The sequence below is a fragment of the Kogia breviceps genome, chromosome 11, assembly GCF_026419965.1.
Source record: "Kogia breviceps isolate mKogBre1 chromosome 11, mKogBre1 haplotype 1, whole genome shotgun sequence".
In the NCBI taxonomy this organism is placed as follows: Eukaryota; Metazoa; Chordata; class Mammalia; order Artiodactyla; family Physeteridae; genus Kogia; species Kogia breviceps.
Window position 1 is genome coordinate 68,980,278 of NC_081320.1, and position 20,823 is coordinate 69,001,100.

At 39.7% G+C, this 20,823-nt stretch overlaps 1 protein-coding gene across 11 annotated transcripts in view; it reads right to left on the reverse strand.

Moving 5' to 3' along the window:
* MTA3 (metastasis associated 1 family member 3) overlaps positions 1-20,823 on the reverse strand; it is a 213,421-nt gene that overhangs the window by 35,983 nt on the left and 156,615 nt on the right. For all 11 annotated transcript variants that reach the window (XR_010835568.1, XR_010835569.1, XR_010835570.1 and 8 more), the window contains exons 9-11: positions 17,306-17,494; positions 3,023-3,097; positions 1,072-1,130 (exon numbers count right to left, since the gene is read on the reverse strand). Coding sequence is in view for 6 of the 11 variants with exons in the window: in XM_067007677.1 (XP_066863778.1) it covers positions 1,072-1,130; positions 3,023-3,097; positions 17,306-17,494 (323 nt within the window). In the remaining 5 variants the exon portion in view is untranslated. The remainder of the gene's footprint in view (positions 1-1,071; positions 1,131-3,022; positions 3,098-17,305; positions 17,495-20,823) is intronic.

Sequence of the window (20,823 nt, forward strand, 5' to 3'; positions counted from 1 at the left end):
TATGGACCCTGTAAATTACATGTTATCTATCTTGAGATAAAAGATTAATAAGAAATATAACAATTCAGTGTCTATGAGGCCTCCCTGTATGTAAAAATATGTATTCATATATCAAAATTCAGTAAACAAAAGGCTAGGTATAAAACAACTGTACTGAGCTCAAAGAGTGAAAAAGCTTGAATCAGTACACAGAACACTGTAGTAAATTTCATTTTAATCCCCAAAGAACCTAGGATAGCACTATATACATGGTGCTCAATAAATTTTCCTGAACGAATGAACTGTCAAACTCATGACCTCAAAAAAAGATATTTAAAATGTAGCAAATGAAAAGAAAATTGGCATTCATTTTGATATGACAATGATTTCTAAATCAAAAGGACAATAATGATAGAATGTTAGGCATCTGAAACAACTGAAACCTATTCTTTATTTATCCAATATTTACAAAGTTTGGTTCTAATTACCTCCCCTAACCCTTTCCCCAAGCAATGTAAAATTCTCAACCAAATAAACAACATACCTCAAAAGGGCAATGCACATTACCCAAACAAAATACATTAAACAATACAGAAGTTTCAAAAGTTGCTAGCTTTCTGAAACACATTTGCTTCAAATAATATTTTCATAGGTTAGTTTTCTAACACTTTCCCTGAAGCTAGCTAGCTAGCTATCTATCTATCTATCTATCTATCTATCTATCTATTTTGCCACGCTGCATGGCATGTGGTATCTTAATTCCCGACTAGGGATCGAACATACACCCCCGTGCAGTGGAAGAGTGGAGTCTTAACCACTGGACGACCAGGGAAATCCTCCCTGAAGCTTTGATGGCATGTTTCCTCTGGTCCTTTTGTTAGCTGACTTGGGGTTTCCCCCACCAGCCATTTTTCTTTCTAAAAAAGGTCTTTTAAGTGGCACTATAATGGAAAGCAAACAGTGCTTTGTAGTGGAAGAAAATAAGATACACAAAGAGATTCAAATTTGGCTGAAACTGACCAAAACGTACATATTTTGTTTTGAAGAGAATTAATACCATGGCAAATATTTTAAAAGATTTCCATTACTTACTAAGTTGGGATATACACTTGTTTCAGCTTACTCTCAGCTTCTGCTGCTTTTAGACGTTTCTAATTCAAAAGATAGATAAAATATTTTACACACGATGTCGAATAATTATTACCACTTCATCTGCCTTAAAAAATTCACAAGAAAATAAAACATTAAAGTATAATTTAAAATTTGCCTTTTTAAGATGAGCTTTTCTTTCATGCACATAAACTGCAGTGATTTGTAAGAAAAAATCACCAGATTCTGAGGTACAGAACTGAAAGTATTAAAAACATTTTAGACACAAATTTTAAAAATAAAGCAATGAACAAGTGTTTCCAATTCCTCCATGAGTAGATAAACAGGACTTACAAGTAACCATTTTTACTTTTCACATTTAGTTTCTATTTTATTTCTTTTTTTGCCTTTCTCAGAGGGAAAATAAACATACATAACCTTTGCTTTTAGAAAATTATTCAGAGATGATTAGTTTCCAAAGTCCATGAAAGAGAAGGAGACAGTAACTAATCTAAGTCCAATTAAATAAGCAGGTACCTTCAAATGTTGGGAGACATGCAGTAAACTTTAAAGCTTGGCTGAACTCATGTCAGATTTTTAGGAACCAATTAGGAGCCAAATGCAGGGAAAGGAATGGGGAAAAGATTATATAATCACATCCAGAGAGTGATCAACACAATAATAAATGCAAATAGCGAAGGAAAATAATGTATGGTAGATACTCAAAATGAACACAAATCAGAATATAAGATAATCCTCCATTTGCTCAATGAGAAGGAAACAAAAACATTTAAGGAGACAACTTAAAACTTTTAAAGAAGGAGTCCAAATTTTTGGAAATAATTTTATCCAAATACTTTCAACCAGCCTTGATGCCATATCATCACCACCATCTACCTTTAGGGACTCTTTTCACTTTGAATAACACAGGTTTTCCAGAGCACATGGTCTTCATGCTACCTAAGTTGTTTGAAGTAAGTATTTGGGGGTGGGGGGGGCGGGGCGGTGGCGGGGGTGGGGGGGAGAGCAACTGTATTAGGAAAGCCAACAGACGAGAAGATGGCAGACTCATGTCCTAAAGAACCATCTTGCCTGGATTTGGATGCTAGTTTGAAATGAGCACTTTCTGAATTATATATGATGTGATGCTGGGAATTTTTCATCAAGCCATGGGTATCTATTCACTATTCACAACCTCAACAACTCACTATGGTAATTTTTAAAGTGATCTTTAAATTGTATTTTTATAGCATCTAACACTTGCCATTCGGTGATCATATACTTAGGAAAAATAATGTCTGTGTTAAATATACTTGCCCCTTTCTTTACCAGTTCTGACATGTTAACTAGAAGAATATAATATACTGACTGAGGTCACTTGAGGAAAATGTACCTTTTCCCCAAAAGTAGTTATTACTCAAAATAGGTAACTGAGAGAATTACCTCAATTTGGGACATTTGGGGAGAATTTACAAAATAAGTGATTCCCTGCTTTTAGAGATAATTTTGGGAAAAAAAGTGTGCTTATGTATGAAGTATCAAACTAGTAAAGACTAACTACTACAGTTAAGGTCAAAGACTTAGGGGGTATAACCACAAAAATGTCTAGGACGGTTCAGAAGATCTTTTACACATTTTAAGTCATTCCTGTCAACTATACTCACAAAGAGATGAAGCACCAGGCACCTACAAGGAAAATAATACCTCTCTATTGGTATCTTTCCCTGCTGTCTGTCCAAAATATTTATCATAATGGAATCTGAAGTAAAGAAAATATCGAGACTAAAATTTTAAAATAATATGTTAAAGATATGAAATCACGTACTTTAAATGGTCTAGAAAAGATAAAGCAAACAAATTTAAAACTAAGCATATTGCTAACTAAGAAATATTAATGTATAAATAGAAAGTTCATTTTAATGCAATTGTATTGGTAGCAATATGAAAAACTTACCTGCTGCACATATCTGTCAGTAGTTTTCCACATGTAATAATATTCAATGATGCTAGTCAATGATTTCCAAGGGAGCTGAAAAATAAATTTAACATGATAATGAAAACAAGCTACCGCAGAAACTCTTTTCCTTTAAAACCACTTCTTAAAAATAAGGAGGTAATAATCCACACAGAAGATGCATTCTAGAAGAAATGTTTGAAAAAGTGAAATTAATTCTGAGCAAAAGGATCCCCAAACAAGTTCTATTCAGCTAGAGATGTTGATACAACACATTCAACTCTCATTTTGTTAAAAATTATAAACCTTACGACTGAAAATATTTCGTGACTTATTCAGTTTTTCTCGGGCTATAGGTGGGGTGGAAGTACAATTTTTAGAAATGATATTTTAAAGAATCTGGACTGAGCTCTTCAACTTCCAAAGATGCTACCTACAACTGGGGGGTCACTGGTCTCTGGTATAATATTTCTCATCCTTTCCAAAACTGCTCTATTCTATTTTGTTGTAAATAACATGAAAACCTAAATCTCTGACAACATAGCCAAGTGCGGTACATATTAGAAAAATAGGAAGCTTGTCTGCTATTTTCCATAATTATTCAAAAATGGCCAAATGAGCCTTTACTTATGAGACCCACAATGAGAGAATATATTTAATATGTCCCTCTGTAAAGGGAGATCTGTTAGTCTTCCAAGATGCAAATCAGGGCAGATCAAACAAAATGACTGATAACATTCTATTTTTAGCTGCTGTGGCAGATTTTACTGATAGGTGACTCAGCACCCTCTGACTCCCAGCTTGCCCTAATGCACCACTGGGGTTAGAGTTAAAATAGCTCTTGCCAGACCCCAGTGCATCTAGGGATCTGTTTATGGCCCACATGTACAACAACCATGCAATTCCTATCGTCTCCACATTTAACTCACCTGTTTGGTCTGAAGAGAAAAATGAATGGAGTTTAGAAAAAGGATGTTATTTTAAAACTTAACTGGGTGGCAACTTCAACAAATGTGGTCTCCTTACAGGAACAGATAGGCACAGCTGGCTTTTGGATTGCAGTTAAAGCAAATATAATTTTCTCCAATTTAACAAGCAATCTAATGGAGCTGAAAGTATCTGAGGGATGGTGTTAAGGAGCCAACTACGGCAACACCTCACAGGACAGCTGAGGCATAGTCTCCCAGGGTTTTAAGCCAGCCAAAACCTCTTATCCCCTAATTATTCTTCTTCTGGGAAATAGGCCCGGGCATGCAATTTACCTGGAAGCCTGAGAAAAGAAAACCAAGTGACCCTGTAACCTGAGCTTCCTCACAAGCCAGATTTTATCTAAGCCATAAAGTCCTAATCAGCTGTACTCAGCACCAGCACACTCATCAAGGAGTCGTGTAGGTCACATCTCAGTGTGTCTACTCCTGATGTAGTATCGTTTCTCCCTCAACCCTCACTCAGCCTTCATGGGAGTTCCAACACGTCAACTGAAGAGAAAAAAATCCGAATGTGGCAGATGACTCCACATGATGTATTGGCACCGACTGGAATTATACTGCTGCAGCATTTCAGCCCCAGGCAGGAGTGACTGTGAAGCCCAGTGAAGAAGGGAGATCTTTTTGGAGGGCAGAACATTAAGAGTGGACATCTGGTTTTCTACTTTGAGTTGCAAGAGAGATGGCCAGAGGTACTAATCCATACCCATCTGTGGACAATGGTTATTTACTTGTCACAATGATCAGGGACTTGAAAGGAATGAGATTAGAGGACTGGTAACAATGAGGCTTATAAAAGAGGTTTGTGGGACAGACATCAGAGGGTGGGCCTGGCTGTGAGGATATCTGAGCCCCCATGTTCACAAAGCCTCCTCTGCAAAGGAGGTTTTTTCACTCATCTGCTGGATAAGCTTGATCCCTATGGCTATAAGCCAGCCTCTTTCCCTAGCCACCCAATGACTGCTCAAAGGACACATAAACAAAATGGACACACATGTGGATGCCACCACAGAATGGATCTCACCCATTCTGATCTGGTAGTAATCAGATGTCTAATCCAAGTGTCTAATCTGCAAGGAACAGAGTCCACTAGGCCTCCAACATGGCACCATTCCTGGTAACATGTCAGTTAGATTAGACTCTCGGCATCCTGGAATAGCAGTTACCTGTTTTCACTGAATGGACAATTATTCTAGATATGATTTGCCTTTTCTGTGCTATTGGCTAGCAATAGCACACACAAACTTATGCATGACTTACTCCCACAAAACACTGCTTCTAACCCAGGGCCCAGAATCTACAAAAATAAAGGTTTGGGTCACCCCACCAGACTAAGACTCTGCTCATCTAAGATACAGAGGGGAGAACTCTGTGTGTTTTTGTGTGTGTTTTTGTGTGTGTTTTTGTGTGTGTGTGTGTGCTGTTCTATCCTGAGGGGAGAACAGTGTGAGTGTGTGTGTGTGTGTGTGTGTGTGTGTGTGTGTGTGTGTGTGTGCTGTTCTATCCTGAATGACAATGAAGGCATCAGGAAGAGCTTCGCAAAGGGAGAATGGAAGACTAACGAGGCTATCTATGTTTTCTTCCTTGCTCAGTTCTGCAACCAATTCCCTTTCTATTTTTATATAAGGTCTGTTGGTGGTGGTGTTTTTACCTTTATAATTTAATGCAGAAGTTACAAGCTATAAAGACAGGATTGTGGCTAAAACCAGAAGAGGAATAAACAGCAACCAGAGATGGATGCTGTGACATTAAATTTAAGCCTCCCCATTTACAGAAATAGTACCATATTTTCTAATGATTCAGGGATAATTACTATTGTTTTAAAGTTGATGTCTGGAAAGGAAGCATGTAGAGACGGCAAGGATGGATGTTAAGTAGTCAAAGAAGTGGGTGGTGGCAGAAACTATACACCCATTTCCAACCTACTTCCTTCCAGCTTACCTTCCTTGAAGCTCTAAATACATTTTCCCCAGATACTCTTGAACAAGGATGCAGACATACAGGCCAGGTGTAGCCAAGCTGACATATGTGAATGACATTTAGATATAGGAGTTAGCAATATCCGAATAAGGCTGCATGCAGGCAGACTGGATAGTTTGGCAAGAACAATGGCTGGGATATCACGTTCTTCTGGCAGACTTTTCTGCCATCCATGCTTGACATCATGGATTCCAAGCAGCAGAGGGCATGGGTCTTTCCACTGTTTCTGGAAGTGCAGCATCCAAACCTGGTTCTGTAGTCTTCCCAGAGATTTTATGAGAACCTAATATCCTATATGCCTTTCGGTTTAAATTATAGTGAATTCTGTACTTACCGACTAAGAACCCTGACAAATATAACCAAAGTATCTATCCTTTGTTCTAAACTAGATGAGGTTGAGTTTCTCTCACTTATAATCAAAAGTACTCTAATACAAAAATTGGTAAAAAGTGAAGTGTTCTAAGAATAGACCCTAGATACATGGCACTTACTGACAGAGTCAAGGTAGAACAGAATCACGCAAGGTTGCTGAGTAGAGGCAGCAGGTGTTGTAGTGGGGTTAGACACTGCTCTTGGCTTCACAAGTCCTGTCTGTGAAGCATCGAAACGTGGATCCCTGGCTAACATCTCTTAGCCTTCTGACACACTTTAATAAATTTCTTTATCCTCATAATAGCTCACTCAAATGGATTCTGTCGTCTCTAATTATGACTTGCTCAGTATCCTTTCCAACTTCCCTCTAGTTCACTTGCTTATGCTACAAAGGCTAGAAATCCAAACGTTATATTTCCAAGACCCCCTTGGATTTATTTCTGCCAATCAGATGTATGTGTATAAGACAAATTCAGAAGTCAGTTAAGCAGGGACAGAGTGGATGGTGCACAGGGATCCATTTTGCTGCAGTAGAAGTAGGAGGCACAAAATTGTTCTAGAGCCAATGACACTGCTAGAGGTTTCCTGATCTCAAGATCACAGCTGAAGTAGTGTGATCCTGGCTCAGAAGTTAACCCAGCAGCTTCTCAATTTCCATATGGGGCAGAGGTTAAGAGCTCACTTGCGGAACCATTCCTGTGGGACTATTCTGAGGTGCAGCTTGAGCCTACTTCTCCAACCCTATCAATGATTTTAAGCATCTAATTTCTAAAGTTAAATCCCATTCTGTTTAAAACAGCTCCAGGGGCTTCCCTGGTGGCGCAGTGGTTGAGAATCCGCCTGCCAATGCAGGGGACACGGGTTCGTGCCCTGGTCCGGGAAGACCCCACATGCCGCGGAGAGGCTGGTCCCGTGAGCCATGGCCACTGAGCCTGTGCGTCCGGAGCCTGTGCTCCGCAACGGGAGAGGCCACAACAGTGAGAGGCCCGCGTACCACAAAAAAAAAAAAAAAAAAAAAAAAAACCCACAAACCAGCTCCAATATTTTGTTATCTGCAACTGAAGTCTAAATGATACAACAGCCAGGAAATACCCTTTGCTGAAAGGAGTTTCTATGGCAAAGGACTCCACTGTATGAAGGGGGAAGGACTTTGCTATTTTGCACTTGAATTTTTCAGGTTCCTCTGGCATATTTCAGGTCCTGTTTAGGATACAGAAATCTACAAGCGAATGTCATCCCCACTCTAAAGATGTGGAAAGAAACAGATAATTTATAAAACCACACCAACTGTTTAGTCCATCAGAGAGCTAAGATTACAAAACAATCAACTGAACTAAATTCCCAACTCACTCCAAGGAGAGACAGGACTCTAAGTATTTTTGCTTTGGCAGAGTATAGAAGAAACAGGTGATGAACAACAAAAAATTTAACAGATTATTAAAGGTCAACAGTGGGCTAGGACAACTGTTTAGCATCTGTGGAAGCTCTAGTCACAAGGAGAATCCAAACACATTTGCCAGAGATCTCTATCAGGTGCTCATCAGAAAGAACTGAGCCAGTGGAGGAGACCTGAGAAATCCATAGGAGGTGGTGGAAATTTGAATGTACACAAAGAAATGAAGAGGGGCAGAAATGGTAATTTTTTTAAAAGTAAGTAACAATAAGTAAATAAACATGGGGGGTGATTAATCTTTTTAAATGATCACTGATTGCCTAAAGCAAGAAATAGTAATTTCCTCCTCTGACATGTACAGAAATAAAATGTATGACAACAAAAGCACAAGAATGGGAAGGAAGAACTAGAAGTGTATTGTTTCATGGTTCTTATAATCTATGTGATCTAAGCAGAATTTGATTGAATGTAAACTGTGGTGCATTAAAAATATATATTGTAAACCACGAAACAAAACAAAAGGTTAATTAGTAAGCCACCAGGAGAGATGAAATGGGCGTCAAAAAATTAATCAAGAAAGGGGGAAGAGGGGCTTCCCTGGTGACACAGTGGTTAAGAATCCACCTGCCAATGCAGGGGACACGAGTTTGAGCCCTGGTCCGGGAAGATCCCACATGCTGCCGATCAACTAAGCCCGTGTGCCACAACTATTGAGCCTGCGCTCTAGAGCCTGCAAGCCACAACTACTGAGCCCGCGTGCCACAACTACTGAGCCCGCATGCCACAACTACTGAAGCCCGTGCACCTAGAGCTCATGCCCCGAAACAAGAGAAGCCACTGTGAGAAGCCCGTGCACCGCAACAAAGAGGAGCCCCCGTGCAGCAACGAAGACCCAACGCAGCCAAAAAAATAAAATAAAATATTTTTGAAAGTTTGGTGGGGGGGGGAATAAAGAACAATGGGACAAATGGAAAACTCATGGTAAAATGATGGATTTAAACTGATAATTATATTATTAATAATTATATTAAAGGCAAGTGGTCTAAACACTCTAAGTAAAAGGCAGAGATTGTTAGATTGGTTGGTGGGGGGAGGGGAGAAAAGATTCAACTGTATTCTGTTTACAAAAAGCCCACTTTGGAAATAAATAAGATAAAAGTAAAAGGATGGAAACAAAATATATCATGTAAACAATAAATCCGGAGTGGTTATATTAATAGGAGAAAAATTAGACTTTGTCACAAGGAATATAGGAATATTACCCATGCATAAAGAAGCATGATGTAAAGATAAAAAGGTCGAATCATCACAAGAATATAACAATCCTAAATATGTACGTGCCCACCAATAGAGATTCAACATATTCAAAGCAAAAACCTAATACAATTGAAAAGAAAAATAGAAAAATCTACAATTATAAGCTAGAGACTTTTAATACTGCTCTCTCAACAAGTAACACAAGTGGGCAGAAAATCAGTAAGGCTCCAGAAGACCTGAACAACATTATCAATAAACTTGACCCAAGTAGCATGTATAGAATATTATACCTAACAGCAAAATATCTGTTCTTTTCAAGAGCACATGGTGCATTCACCAAACCAAACCATATACTGAGGTAGAATCAATCAAGTCTTCAAAATGTAAAATTTGTGTGTGTGTGTGTGTGTGTGTGTGTATTTAACAAAGTATGTTTTCTGAACATAACAGAATTAAACCAGAATTCATAACAGAAAAATATATGGGGGAAAAAACCCTACAAATATGTGGAACTTACTTCTAAATAACCCATGCATCCAAAAGGAAACCATAAGGAAAAATGAAGGAATGAAAATGAACACACAACTTATCAACCTTGGTAAGAAGATGAAGCTAAATAAAGCAGTGCACAGAGGGAATCGACACACCCCCTTTCCTCCATCAGATGTTCAGCAGAAAGAATTGGGACAGGGCAAGAAACCTGCCCATTGGTGGTGGCGTGGGTGTGCACAATGGTGATCAGCTGCCACTGGGGACCAGGCCAGAAACCCGCTTCCCAGATCCTTCTCTTAGATCCTTCTCTCATACAGAGCAAAAGTGTCTGCCACTGGAGATGGACTAGAAGCCACCCCACCCCCAAGTCCCAGGCAAAGTGCGGTGGCCAGTGGAGGGGGACAGGAAATTTGCTCACATCCAAAAAGCCCTGCTAATAAAAGGCTACACAAAGCAGAGACCGGTTGCCACAAGGGAGCTGGGGGAAGAACAGAATTGCTGTGGGAGCTCCACTGCTGAGACTCAGGCACACAAAGCCTACCAAAGTCTGGGCAGGAACAGGACAACTAAGAAACTCCTTGCGCCCTCACCATGGACCTGCAAGACCATACTACCACAGGGGGAAGGGCAAAATGTGGAGAAAGGCTCTGCAGTGCAAGGCCTGCTAAGGATGGGACAGGAACACAAGAAAAAAACCCTTCTGCTTTCCAGGCCCTACACTAAGCATAGGTAAGACTATGAAGTCTGCGGATGTTCAGTTCACCTCCTATTCATCCCACCAGCGAGGGAGGGACCCACCCCTCAAGATCGTGGAAGGTGGTCAGACATACAACACATGACACCGGAGACAAACTAGATGAGACTGACAGCAGTTTCTTAGTCACTAATACTCACGGTCCGGGGGAAGAGGACACTACACACCACATAGGGCCACACCGGGGTTGTACTTGGGAATAGTGAGCCCAGTAGGGGCTGTGGAAGTGTGGCTTTGTGTAACAAGAGGGTGAGGTATGCCCTGGTTCCGGAAAATGTTCCCACAGGAGGATGTGACTGGCTTATGAGAATAATTCTGCCTGCTGGCAAGGGAAGTGAAACCCACTAGGTTCAAGGCTGGGTGGGGTGTACGTGAATTAGCCAGGCAGGAAAGGATTTTGCATATCCGGCAAAAATGGGGAGATTCATGGGCTTCCCTGGTGGCGCAGTGGTTGAGAGTCCGCCTGCCGATGCAGGGGACAAGGGTTCGTGCCCCGGTCCGGGAGGATCCCGCATGCCGCAGAGCAGCTGGGCCCGAGAGCCATGGCTGCTGAGCCTGCGCGTCCGAAGCCTGTGCTCCGCAACAGGAGAGGCCACGGCAGTAAGAGGCCTGCGTACCGCAAAAAAAAAAAGAAAAAAATTTTTTTTTTTTAAATGGGGAGATTCAGTTAAGCTTTTGGGGCCCTGTAAGGCTCAACGAGATAAAGGTCGTACATGAAATATTAAGCCTTCCAGTACAGTGGTACACTGAAGGTAACCAGAACAACAATGAAATCCAAACCTGGCCAACCAGAGACTATATTAATATACTAAAGGATCTAGTTGAAAAGGCAGACAATGCACATGAATAGATGGGAAATTTACATAGAGATAAAAAGCATAAAAATAAAATATGACTGTTAGGAAAATATGCTATCATACTTGAAGAATTCCTTTAACAATTTTATTGGTATACTGCACATAGCCAAGAAAAGAGTTAGTGCACTAGAAGTCAGATCAATACAAATTATACAAACTAACACATAAACAGCAAATCTCAGCTCTAGGAAACTCAGTGAACTACAAGTAGAATAATTATAAAGAAAAGCCTGCCAGGGCCTTTGGTTTACTACTACAGGTTCATACTGTAGTAGTAAACCAAAAGTAAAGAGAAAATCTTGAGCACAAAGAAAAAGAAACATTTACATACATAGGAACTTCTCATCAGAAACTACATAAGCCAGATAGAGAGACATCTTTAGAATACTCAAAGAGGGAAAAAATTTTTAATGAATTCTATAAAGAATGAAATATCTCTTCAAAGGGGACAGTAAAGTTTTTCAGACAAGGCAGAAGTCATTCTCAGTCAAAAGCTGAATTCGTTGTCAGCCAAAAGAGTATTAACAATAAATGGTTACATGAGAAGCAAAGTTTCAAATTAATGATCTAAGCTCCAACCTTAAAAAAATACTAGGAAAAGATAAAAGCACATAAGCTCGGGCTTCCCTGGTGGCGCAGTGGTTGAGAATCCGCCTGCCGATGCAGGAGACACGGGTTCGTGCCCTGGTCCGGGAAGATCCCACATGCCGCGGAGCAACTAAGCCCATGAGCCATGGCCACTGAGCCTGTGCGTCCGGAGCCTGTGCTCCGCAACGGGAGAGGCCACAACAGTGAGAGGCCCGCATACCGCAAAAAAAAAAAAAAAAAAAAAAAGCACATAAGCTCAGAGCAAGCTGAAGGTAAGAAATAATAAACATAAAAGCAGAAATCAATGGAATAGAAAACAGAAAAATCAATCAAATCACAAACTGGTTCTTGGGATTTCCCTGGTGGCGCAGTGGTTAAGAATCCGCTTGCCAACGCAGGGGACATGGGTTCGATCCCTGGTCCAGGAAGATCCCACATTCCGTGGAGCAACTAGGTCTGTGCGCCACAACTACTGAGCATGTGCACCACAACTACTGAAGCCTCCGCACCTAGAGCCCGCGCTCCGCAACAAGAGAAGCCCCCGCTCACCACAACTAGGGAAAGCCCACGTGCAGCAACGAAGACCCAATGCAGCCATAAATTAATTAATTAATTAGTTAGTTATTTTTTAAAAACTGGTTCTTTGCAAAGATCAATAAAATTGATAGACCCCTAGCCAGACTAATGAGGAAAAAAGAAAGAAAAGCTAAATTACCAGTATCAGGAATATCTGAGGGGACATCACTACAAATCCATCCCACAGAACTTAAAAGTATAATGAGATTATGAACAACTTTATGACAACAAACTAGACAAAATGGACAGAAGAGATACGCCAGCAAGAGGAGGACATACCAGCCTTTGTCACCCCACAAAAAACAATAATTAGATAGCTATCAACAAATGAAAATTGCCCTGGGAAGATGCAAGAGTCAAAGAAGAACCTACAGCAACACAGTGCAGCAAAAAACGGAGAATAACTGCACAGAGAGTACACAGCAAGGATCACTGAAGAGATGGACTTCAGCTGAGACATCTGGAAACAGCTAAGAACAACGAAGGGTGGAGGCTATCAGTATAAGCCACACACTGGATACCACTGCAGTCACCAGTGGCCTGCTCTGCAGAGGAGACTGGCAGCCCTGGTCACTGAGGACCTCAGCAGCACCCAAGACAGCTGCTGAGGAATCCCTACAGCTTGTACAGTAGAGGACTCTGTAGTGTTTGTTGGAGTGGACCTCAGCAGGCTCCTGTACAGAAGAAACCGGCAGCTCCTGCCACCGAGGTAATCAAGAGCCAATGCTGCTGCTGGCCTCCTAGAGAAGGAGACGCTGCTGTACTCCTTCCAGAAGATGTGCACACCCCAGACCCTTGGCTGCTCGACATGCACTCACATCACAGACACCAGATCATATGCTTCAGTCACTCTGTGAGCACACACACTCCACTCCCGGCTCAGGGGCTGATCCAAGCATGCCCACACCTCAGGCACCACTGCCACCATGAGGGCACTCCAAGTCAGACCCAGAGCCAAGAGACATCCCATCGCTGATAACATACGGTGTGGGAGAAAGAGAGATCAGGAGGTCCCCAGCAGGCTTTGCCACTAAAGACCCCAACAGCCCTCTCTGTTGCAGCAGACACCTGCACCCCTGGCCATTGCAATCTTACTGACACTGACCTCAGCTGAAAAAGCTAAATGTGCACTATGCCAATGGGCCTTCCCAGGAGCTAGAACCAATGCACTCCACTTGCCTGGTACCTGCACCTGCAGGTGAAGGTCTTTCCCCACTAAAACCAGTCTGTAAAGTCTGTAATGTCTGCTCAGTCAAATGCACAGAGATTAACATGAGGTTATGAGAAACATGAAAAATTAAAGTAACATGACACCCACAAAGGAACACAGTAATTTTCCAGGAACTAATCGCACAGAAAGAGAGATCTAGGATTTCCCAGACAAAGAATTCAGAAGAATTGCTTTAATGAAGTTGAGTTAGCTACAAGAAAATGCATATAGAAAACTCAGTGAAATTAGGAAAACAATATACAAACGAAACAAGAAGTTCAACAAAGAGAAATTATTTTAGAAAACCCAAACAAATTCTACAGCTGAAGAATACAATGAATTAAATGAAAAATACAATGCAGATCATCAACAACAGACTTGATCAAGCAGAAAAATCTGTGAACTCAAAGACAGGTCATTAGAAATTATCCAGTCAGAGGAGGAAAGGATAAACAAAGAATGAAAAGAGAATGATTCCAATTAGCAGAAAAAGAAGATCACAGCAGAAATAAATGAAGTAGAAACAAGAAAAACAACAGAAAAGATCTACAGACTAAGAGCTGGTTTTTTGAAAAGATAAACAAAATTGACAAACCATTGGTTATACTAAGAAAAAAGAGAGAAGACTGAAATAAATAAAATCAGAAGTGAAAGAAGAGACATTACAAATGATATTGCAGAAATAAAAGGATCCTAAGAGACGGCTATGAACAATTACATGCCAACAAATTGGATAATCTAGAAAAAATGGATAGATTCCTAGAAATATATAACCTATCCAGACTGAATCATGAAGAAACAGAAAGTGTGAACAGAAGACTGAATCAGTAATCAAAAACCTTCCAACAAAGAAAAGCCCAGGACCAGATGACTTCACCAAACATTTAAAGAAGAATTAATGCCAACGCTTCTCCACATCCTCACCAACGTCTATTATCTCTCATTTAAAAAAAAAATAATAGCCATCCTAACAGGTATGAGGCAATATCTCATGGTGGTATTCCCTGATGATTAGTGATGTTGAACACCTTTTTTGTTTGTTTTGACCACACCACACAGCATACAGGACCTTAGCTCCCCGACCAGGGATCAAACCTGCGCCCCCTGCAGTGGAAGCAAGGAGTCTTAACACTGGACCACCAGGGAAGTCCCCTGAACACCTTTTCATGTACCTGCTTTTCACCAGTGAGGATGATGTTAGCTGTAGGCTTGTCAAATATGGCCTTTAGGTTTATACATTACTTTACAATTATAGGGTGGTGGAAGGGAGAGATAATAAGTTAAAAACACCAAAACGGGGTTAGCAAATGCAAACTATTATATACAGAATGGATAAACAAGGTCCTACTGTACAGCACAGGGAACCATATTCAATATTCTGTGATAAATCATAATGGAAAAGAATATTTTTTTAAATGTATGTATATATATATATGTATGTATGACTGAATCACTTCGTTGTACAGCAGAAATTAACACTGTAAATCAACTATATTTCAATAAAAATAAATCAATCAATCAAAGCCTAAAGATCTAAAAAAACAAGCACACACCCAAAAAACTACACAGAACACAAACCCTCTGAAGAGTTAGCCTCCTGATGGTCTATCTAAGCTTTTTGACCCTGGCGGCCAACACCAAGCTCCAAAATACAACAAACCTAATGTGGACTGGCTCATCAACAAGCATTCTAACCACCTTCAGAAAAACTTTATCATGCCACAAATTTACAAGAATTCTGTGAGATCATGAAGGTAACAAAAAACCATTTAACGGTATTATTGCTGTTATACTCGTTTTCACGCCATTATTTTACCTTCTATGAATTCCAGCCTCTATGTCCAAGTATACTGCACCAAGCTACTGTTCAGAGTTATTTCCTAGTCCTGTATTAAGTGCCCGGGAGGGCTGTCTAAAAGTTTCACAGCTCAGTGTATACCCTCCCGTCAATCTGCTGTTCTCTCCCTTTACCATCAGAGGTCCAGCTGAAATGCCAGTTAACTCCGTGAAGACACTCCTGAGTTGACTGGAACAACGAATAGTTCCCTTCCCACCACTTCCACAATACTCGTTCTTACTACTGACAGAAATAATTACATTATATTTTATTTGAGGGCTTATCTTTCAATCTCTTGATCTTGACTATGAATCATTCCCTAAAGTAAGGACCACATTACATTACTTTTTTTTTTTTTTTTTTTTCACATTACATTTCTGATGCATGTCTAGTGCACACTTAAGGGCCTGGTATGTTTCAGGTGCTTAATAAACATTTGTTGAATTGAACTGAGTTCAGAATGATGATCAGGACATAAAAGGAGCGTGTCACACTCAGTGCAGGGAAAACTAGTTTCACTTCAGTATTTCTCATCTTCTATTCCTTTATCAGGCCTGCAGCCTTTGTTCTTTAGGGGGTTTTGTTTTTGCGGTTTCTATTTAGTGGTGTAGCTATATTATATTAGTAGCATTGCACTGCTGTGTTATTCTGACCACCTGAAGCTAAATGCCAGCAATGCATTTTAAATTCCCAGCTGCACACCCTGTAAATTGAAACCATGACATATAACAACCTGGGTGTCAGTAAAGTTTCGCCAAAACAAATGCCAGTGACACTAACAGCTTTAGTTATCATGTTTAGGATTTAATATATCAACTCATATAGATAAGTAAAATTTTCCTTCAGAAATAATTAAAAAAAGATGCAGCAACATAAAAGGCAGGATCCTAGCTCACATTAAATACTTCATAGGCTATAATGAGTCTATTTTCAAAATTTTTTTAAAATGGCTGCTGGGACTTCTCTGGTGGTCCAGTGGTTAAGAATCTGCCTTGCAATGCAGGGGATGCTGGTTTGATCCCAGGTTGGGGAACTAAGATCCTGCATGCCATGGGGCAAATAAGCTGTGTGCTCTAGAGCCCGCTTGCCACAACTAGAGAGCCCATGTGCCAGAACCACTGAGCCCGCACACTCTAGAGCCCATGCGCTGCAACTACTAAGCCCATGCGCCACTAGAGAGAAGCCTGTGCACCGCAACAGAAAGCCTGTGCGCCACAACTAAGATCCAACACGCCTCAACTAAGATCCCGTGCACCACAATTAAGACCTGAGGCAGCCAAATAAATAAATGAATAAATAAATAAATATTTTTTTTTAAAAAGAATGGCCGCTATAGAAAGCTATTTATGAACTTCTCAAATAGAAATTTCCCTATTTCAAAGAGACTGTAAGCTTAATTAAAGACAGCAATTCCATAAATACAAAGACAAAGGAAGTACATAATAGTAGACAAGATTACCTAGTATTTAAAATGCAAGTAAGATCCTGCATATCATCAAGAAGAGTAAAGATCAAAAACCCATAAAGCAAATTCTTCTGCTCTGCTTGATACAGGTCGTTTCTATAACAGAGGTCTGTATCAAATTCAGGCTCAATGATTAGTAAGATAACTAGAAAAATACTGAAGGTCTAAAAGAGAACAACAAGCTTAAAAAGCAGAGATCAGAAATATTTAGTGCAAATGGTTAGAAAAGCTGTGCATATTTTTAACTTGGAACTCAGAGAGAGGTGAAGAGGATTAGTTCATATTGCCAAGGTTTATAGCAAGAACTCAGGGCCTCCTGACCCTGAGTCTTACAATTCCTGCTCAAGACAAACGTCAATTTCTCCCTCCACAACACTGGCCTGCATTCTACGTTGAGCAGATGAAAATTACTATGTCACAGGCTTGCTAGATGAATAGTTTAAGATTTATCAAATTTTTAAAACAGATAAAATATTCCCACCCCAACTTTTATTTAGTTCACAATTTTCTACTTACAAAGTCTTGACGTATGTCGTTGAAGTCTTTGCCATATTTTTCCAGTGCCTCTTCAAATAAACTAGCTTCAGAGGCCGACCATTCTTCCATTTCATCTCTGCATAAAACAGGTCCCCCAAGTGGTACTAAGACACTAATTGCACTGCTCAAATCATAGCTGTGCCTATACAACGTATCCATAGCATGAAACTAAAAAAAAAAAAAAAAAAAAAAAAAGAAAATGGAGAGAAAAGATCAGCCAGAAATGCAAACTTGCTAGATATTTAAGAACAGAAATATTAAAATGCATGATGCACTTAATTAGCAACAATATACTTAGTATTTACTTTTTTAGTAACACAATTAAAAAAATTTAAACAATGGATATATTCAGTTATTTAAAACATCACGTATTGCTTTTAAGAACATGGTGATTTGTACCTTTTAAGGTATGTATTTTTTTTAAATGCATTTGTTTGTTACAGCAACCTAACTATGAAGACCTAGGACCTCCAGGAATTAAAATGGGAACCCAGTAAGTTCCATCATCCTTTTGGTTAAAAGTGCCAGTCACTTCAGCTATTGTATAAGGTTGGCACAGCCTTCCTTGACAAGGGAAAAATATGTAGACAGAGGATGTATCAAAGTGAGAAAAAATATTCTCAGGTTGGAGTAAGAGAATGATATACTAAGAACAAGAGATGGAGAAAAAACAATGAAACTGAGAATGATGGTTAAGACAAAATTACACATCCATGTTAAACAAAACAAAACAAACAAAATTATATATCCATGTAAAAACAGTAACTTGGTTGAAATTCTGTAAGACCAAGAATAGATGACCAGGCTTGCTTGGAACAGCTACCTAGGCCAGTGTGGATTTCATATATATTTCAAGGGTGAGTAATTTGAAAGGAGGAAAGATAGATTAGGATAATATAAGTAGCTTTTTTCAGAAGTACCTTGGGTCTAGCTTATTTTAAAAAGACCTATTCATAATATGCATGAGTATTTGTATGTGTAGCAGGAAAACTGCTGAACAGGACAGTCAGTTGTGTCTGGATAAGCATATAGGTGTGGTACAGATTTGGTTGGTGATCAAATCCTTGCCAAGTGAGAACTAGTTCTGTTTAAACTTTCTAACATGTGAAAGCCAAGTTTTACACCTTTTACACAAAGTATCTTCTGATAATTATTTAAAATTTCATAAATGAGGATAGAGTCACATCTATGTTTCTTAAAAATTTAGCTTGTAAGTGATCCCAGAATATCTGGTAGGGGGCAGTGGACAGTTCCCTACTGGTACAAAAGCATAAAATAAGCTCCAATATCAACTAACATCTATTAAAGAGAAAAAAATTATTAGCTAAAATACACATTAAAAGCATGTATTTATACTGTAATACATAAAGATGCTGAATATGAATTTGTTGACAGAGCTAAAGGCAGGATTTAGGACATGATTAGGAACAGTAACTAACTGCTTTAACAAGGGTTGACATCTCCCCTAAAATAAATCACTGGATTCCACAAAACAAAAGCAAGGAGGGATTTCATTATCAATTTCCTAGTTATAATCACAGCTAAGACCATACTGACCATGTGCAGTCTTTTGCTATATGTGTCACAATCATGGAATAATAACTTCAACTTTCAAGTGAATTTCTTCTCACCCTTCTGCAGCAGGGGTTACAAAAATGTTAGAATTGAACTTGATTCTTCCCTTATGCTCTGCAAACTTCAGAATCAACTAAATTCCACTTCTCTAGCTAACCTCTCACTTGACAGATTCAGTAGTTTTAACTGTATGTTACAGTTATACACTCTTAACACCATCCCTGAAACTAAAAAACTATTGTTTCTAGATAACTGATCTATGAAAATGCAAAGATCAACAGCATTGAGGGGTCCCTTCAAATAATAATATATTTCCATAATCAACTATTTTTAAAGCTCCTAAATTTATAGTGGATAACTAAAAAAAATTAGTATTCAAAATCAATAATTATACAAATTTAACTGCTGCTGAGATTCCTCAGGAGATACAAGTAATTTTTATATTGAACAGGTGCTCTGAAACCAAAAGTCACAGAATTAAATGAGCTTTTCTCAGCTGTTATTATACCAACCACTCAAAGCATGAATGGATTTTCAGTCTTTTGTTCATGTTAGATGAATGCAAATGCCTTCCTTATAGGCACTTGTTAAAATGACGATGGGCTATTATCTAATAAGGCTTCAAGTACCAAAGTAATATCCTAGCCTCTATAAGTGATTGTAACCAAAATCCCAAGTGATCAGGTTGTTTTTAAAGGTTCTGTTCTTTACAGAGTGTGTTTGTGTTACGCAACACTGAAGTAAGCATTTGCTTTTGAAAACTAGCTCCTGCATTGTGTCACAAATCAAATGGAAAGAATGAGTCAGACTAAGGCTGACCACAGCTATGAAACTTCCATAGCCCACACATTTAGACCACAGCCCCGGGGGAAGTGCAGTAATGATCAGTATGTGTAGAAAATAAACATCCCATGAGACACAGGTACTGTGGAATGCCTAAGGAATAATCCTGTTAAAAATCAATGACCGGCGGCTTCCCTGGTGGCGCAGTGGTTGAGAGTCCGCCTGCCGATGCAGGGGACACGGGTTCGTGCCCCGGTCCGGGAAGATCCCACATGCCTCGGAGCGGCTGGGCCCGTGAGCCACGGCTGCTGAGCCTGCGCGTCCGGAGCGCTCCGCAAAGGGAGAGGCCACAACAGTGAGAGGCCCGCCTACCACAAAAAAAATAAAAATAAAAAATAAAATAAAAAATAAAAAAAATAAAAAATAAAAAATAAATAAAAATCAATGACCGGGCTTCCCTGGTGGCGCAGTGGTTGAGAGTCCGCCTTGCCAATGCAGGGAACACGGGTTCGTGCCCCAGTTCGGGAGGATCCCACACGCCACGGAGCGGCTGGGCCCGTGAGCCATGGCCGCTGGGCCTGTGTGTCCGGAGCCTGGGCTCCGCAACAGGAAAGGCCGCAGCAGTGAGAGGCCCGCGTACCAAAAACAAAAAAAAAGAAAGAAAGAAAGAAAGAAAGAAAAAATCAATGACCAGCTTTACAAAGGAAACCAGAGGATCACATGATTTGCTAGAAGTCCATATTAACTCCATCCTTCTGACATACATAGAAGCTTCTTCTGAATGAACTTTTGTAGAGTCTAATACAACCACAAAAAGCTAATAAGTAAAACACAAAATATAGTTTCTAAAACAAAAGAGACAACATCCAGTGAAGACTCACAGAAATAAGCTAAGAAAAGACATAGGAGTTTGACAATGTAACCAACAACTTATAGTTTATCAGTTAAGATAAAAACTCAGAGAGCTAGTCATATAAGAGAACATATTGGCTGATTCCATTTTTATGAGTTTTGAGAAAAATAACAATTAATTTATGATGAGAGAAGTCAGAATAATGATTACCTCAGAAGAGGGGATCATTGACTGGGAAGAAGCATGAGGGAACCCTGTTCATCATCTACATCCGGGTGGTGGTTAA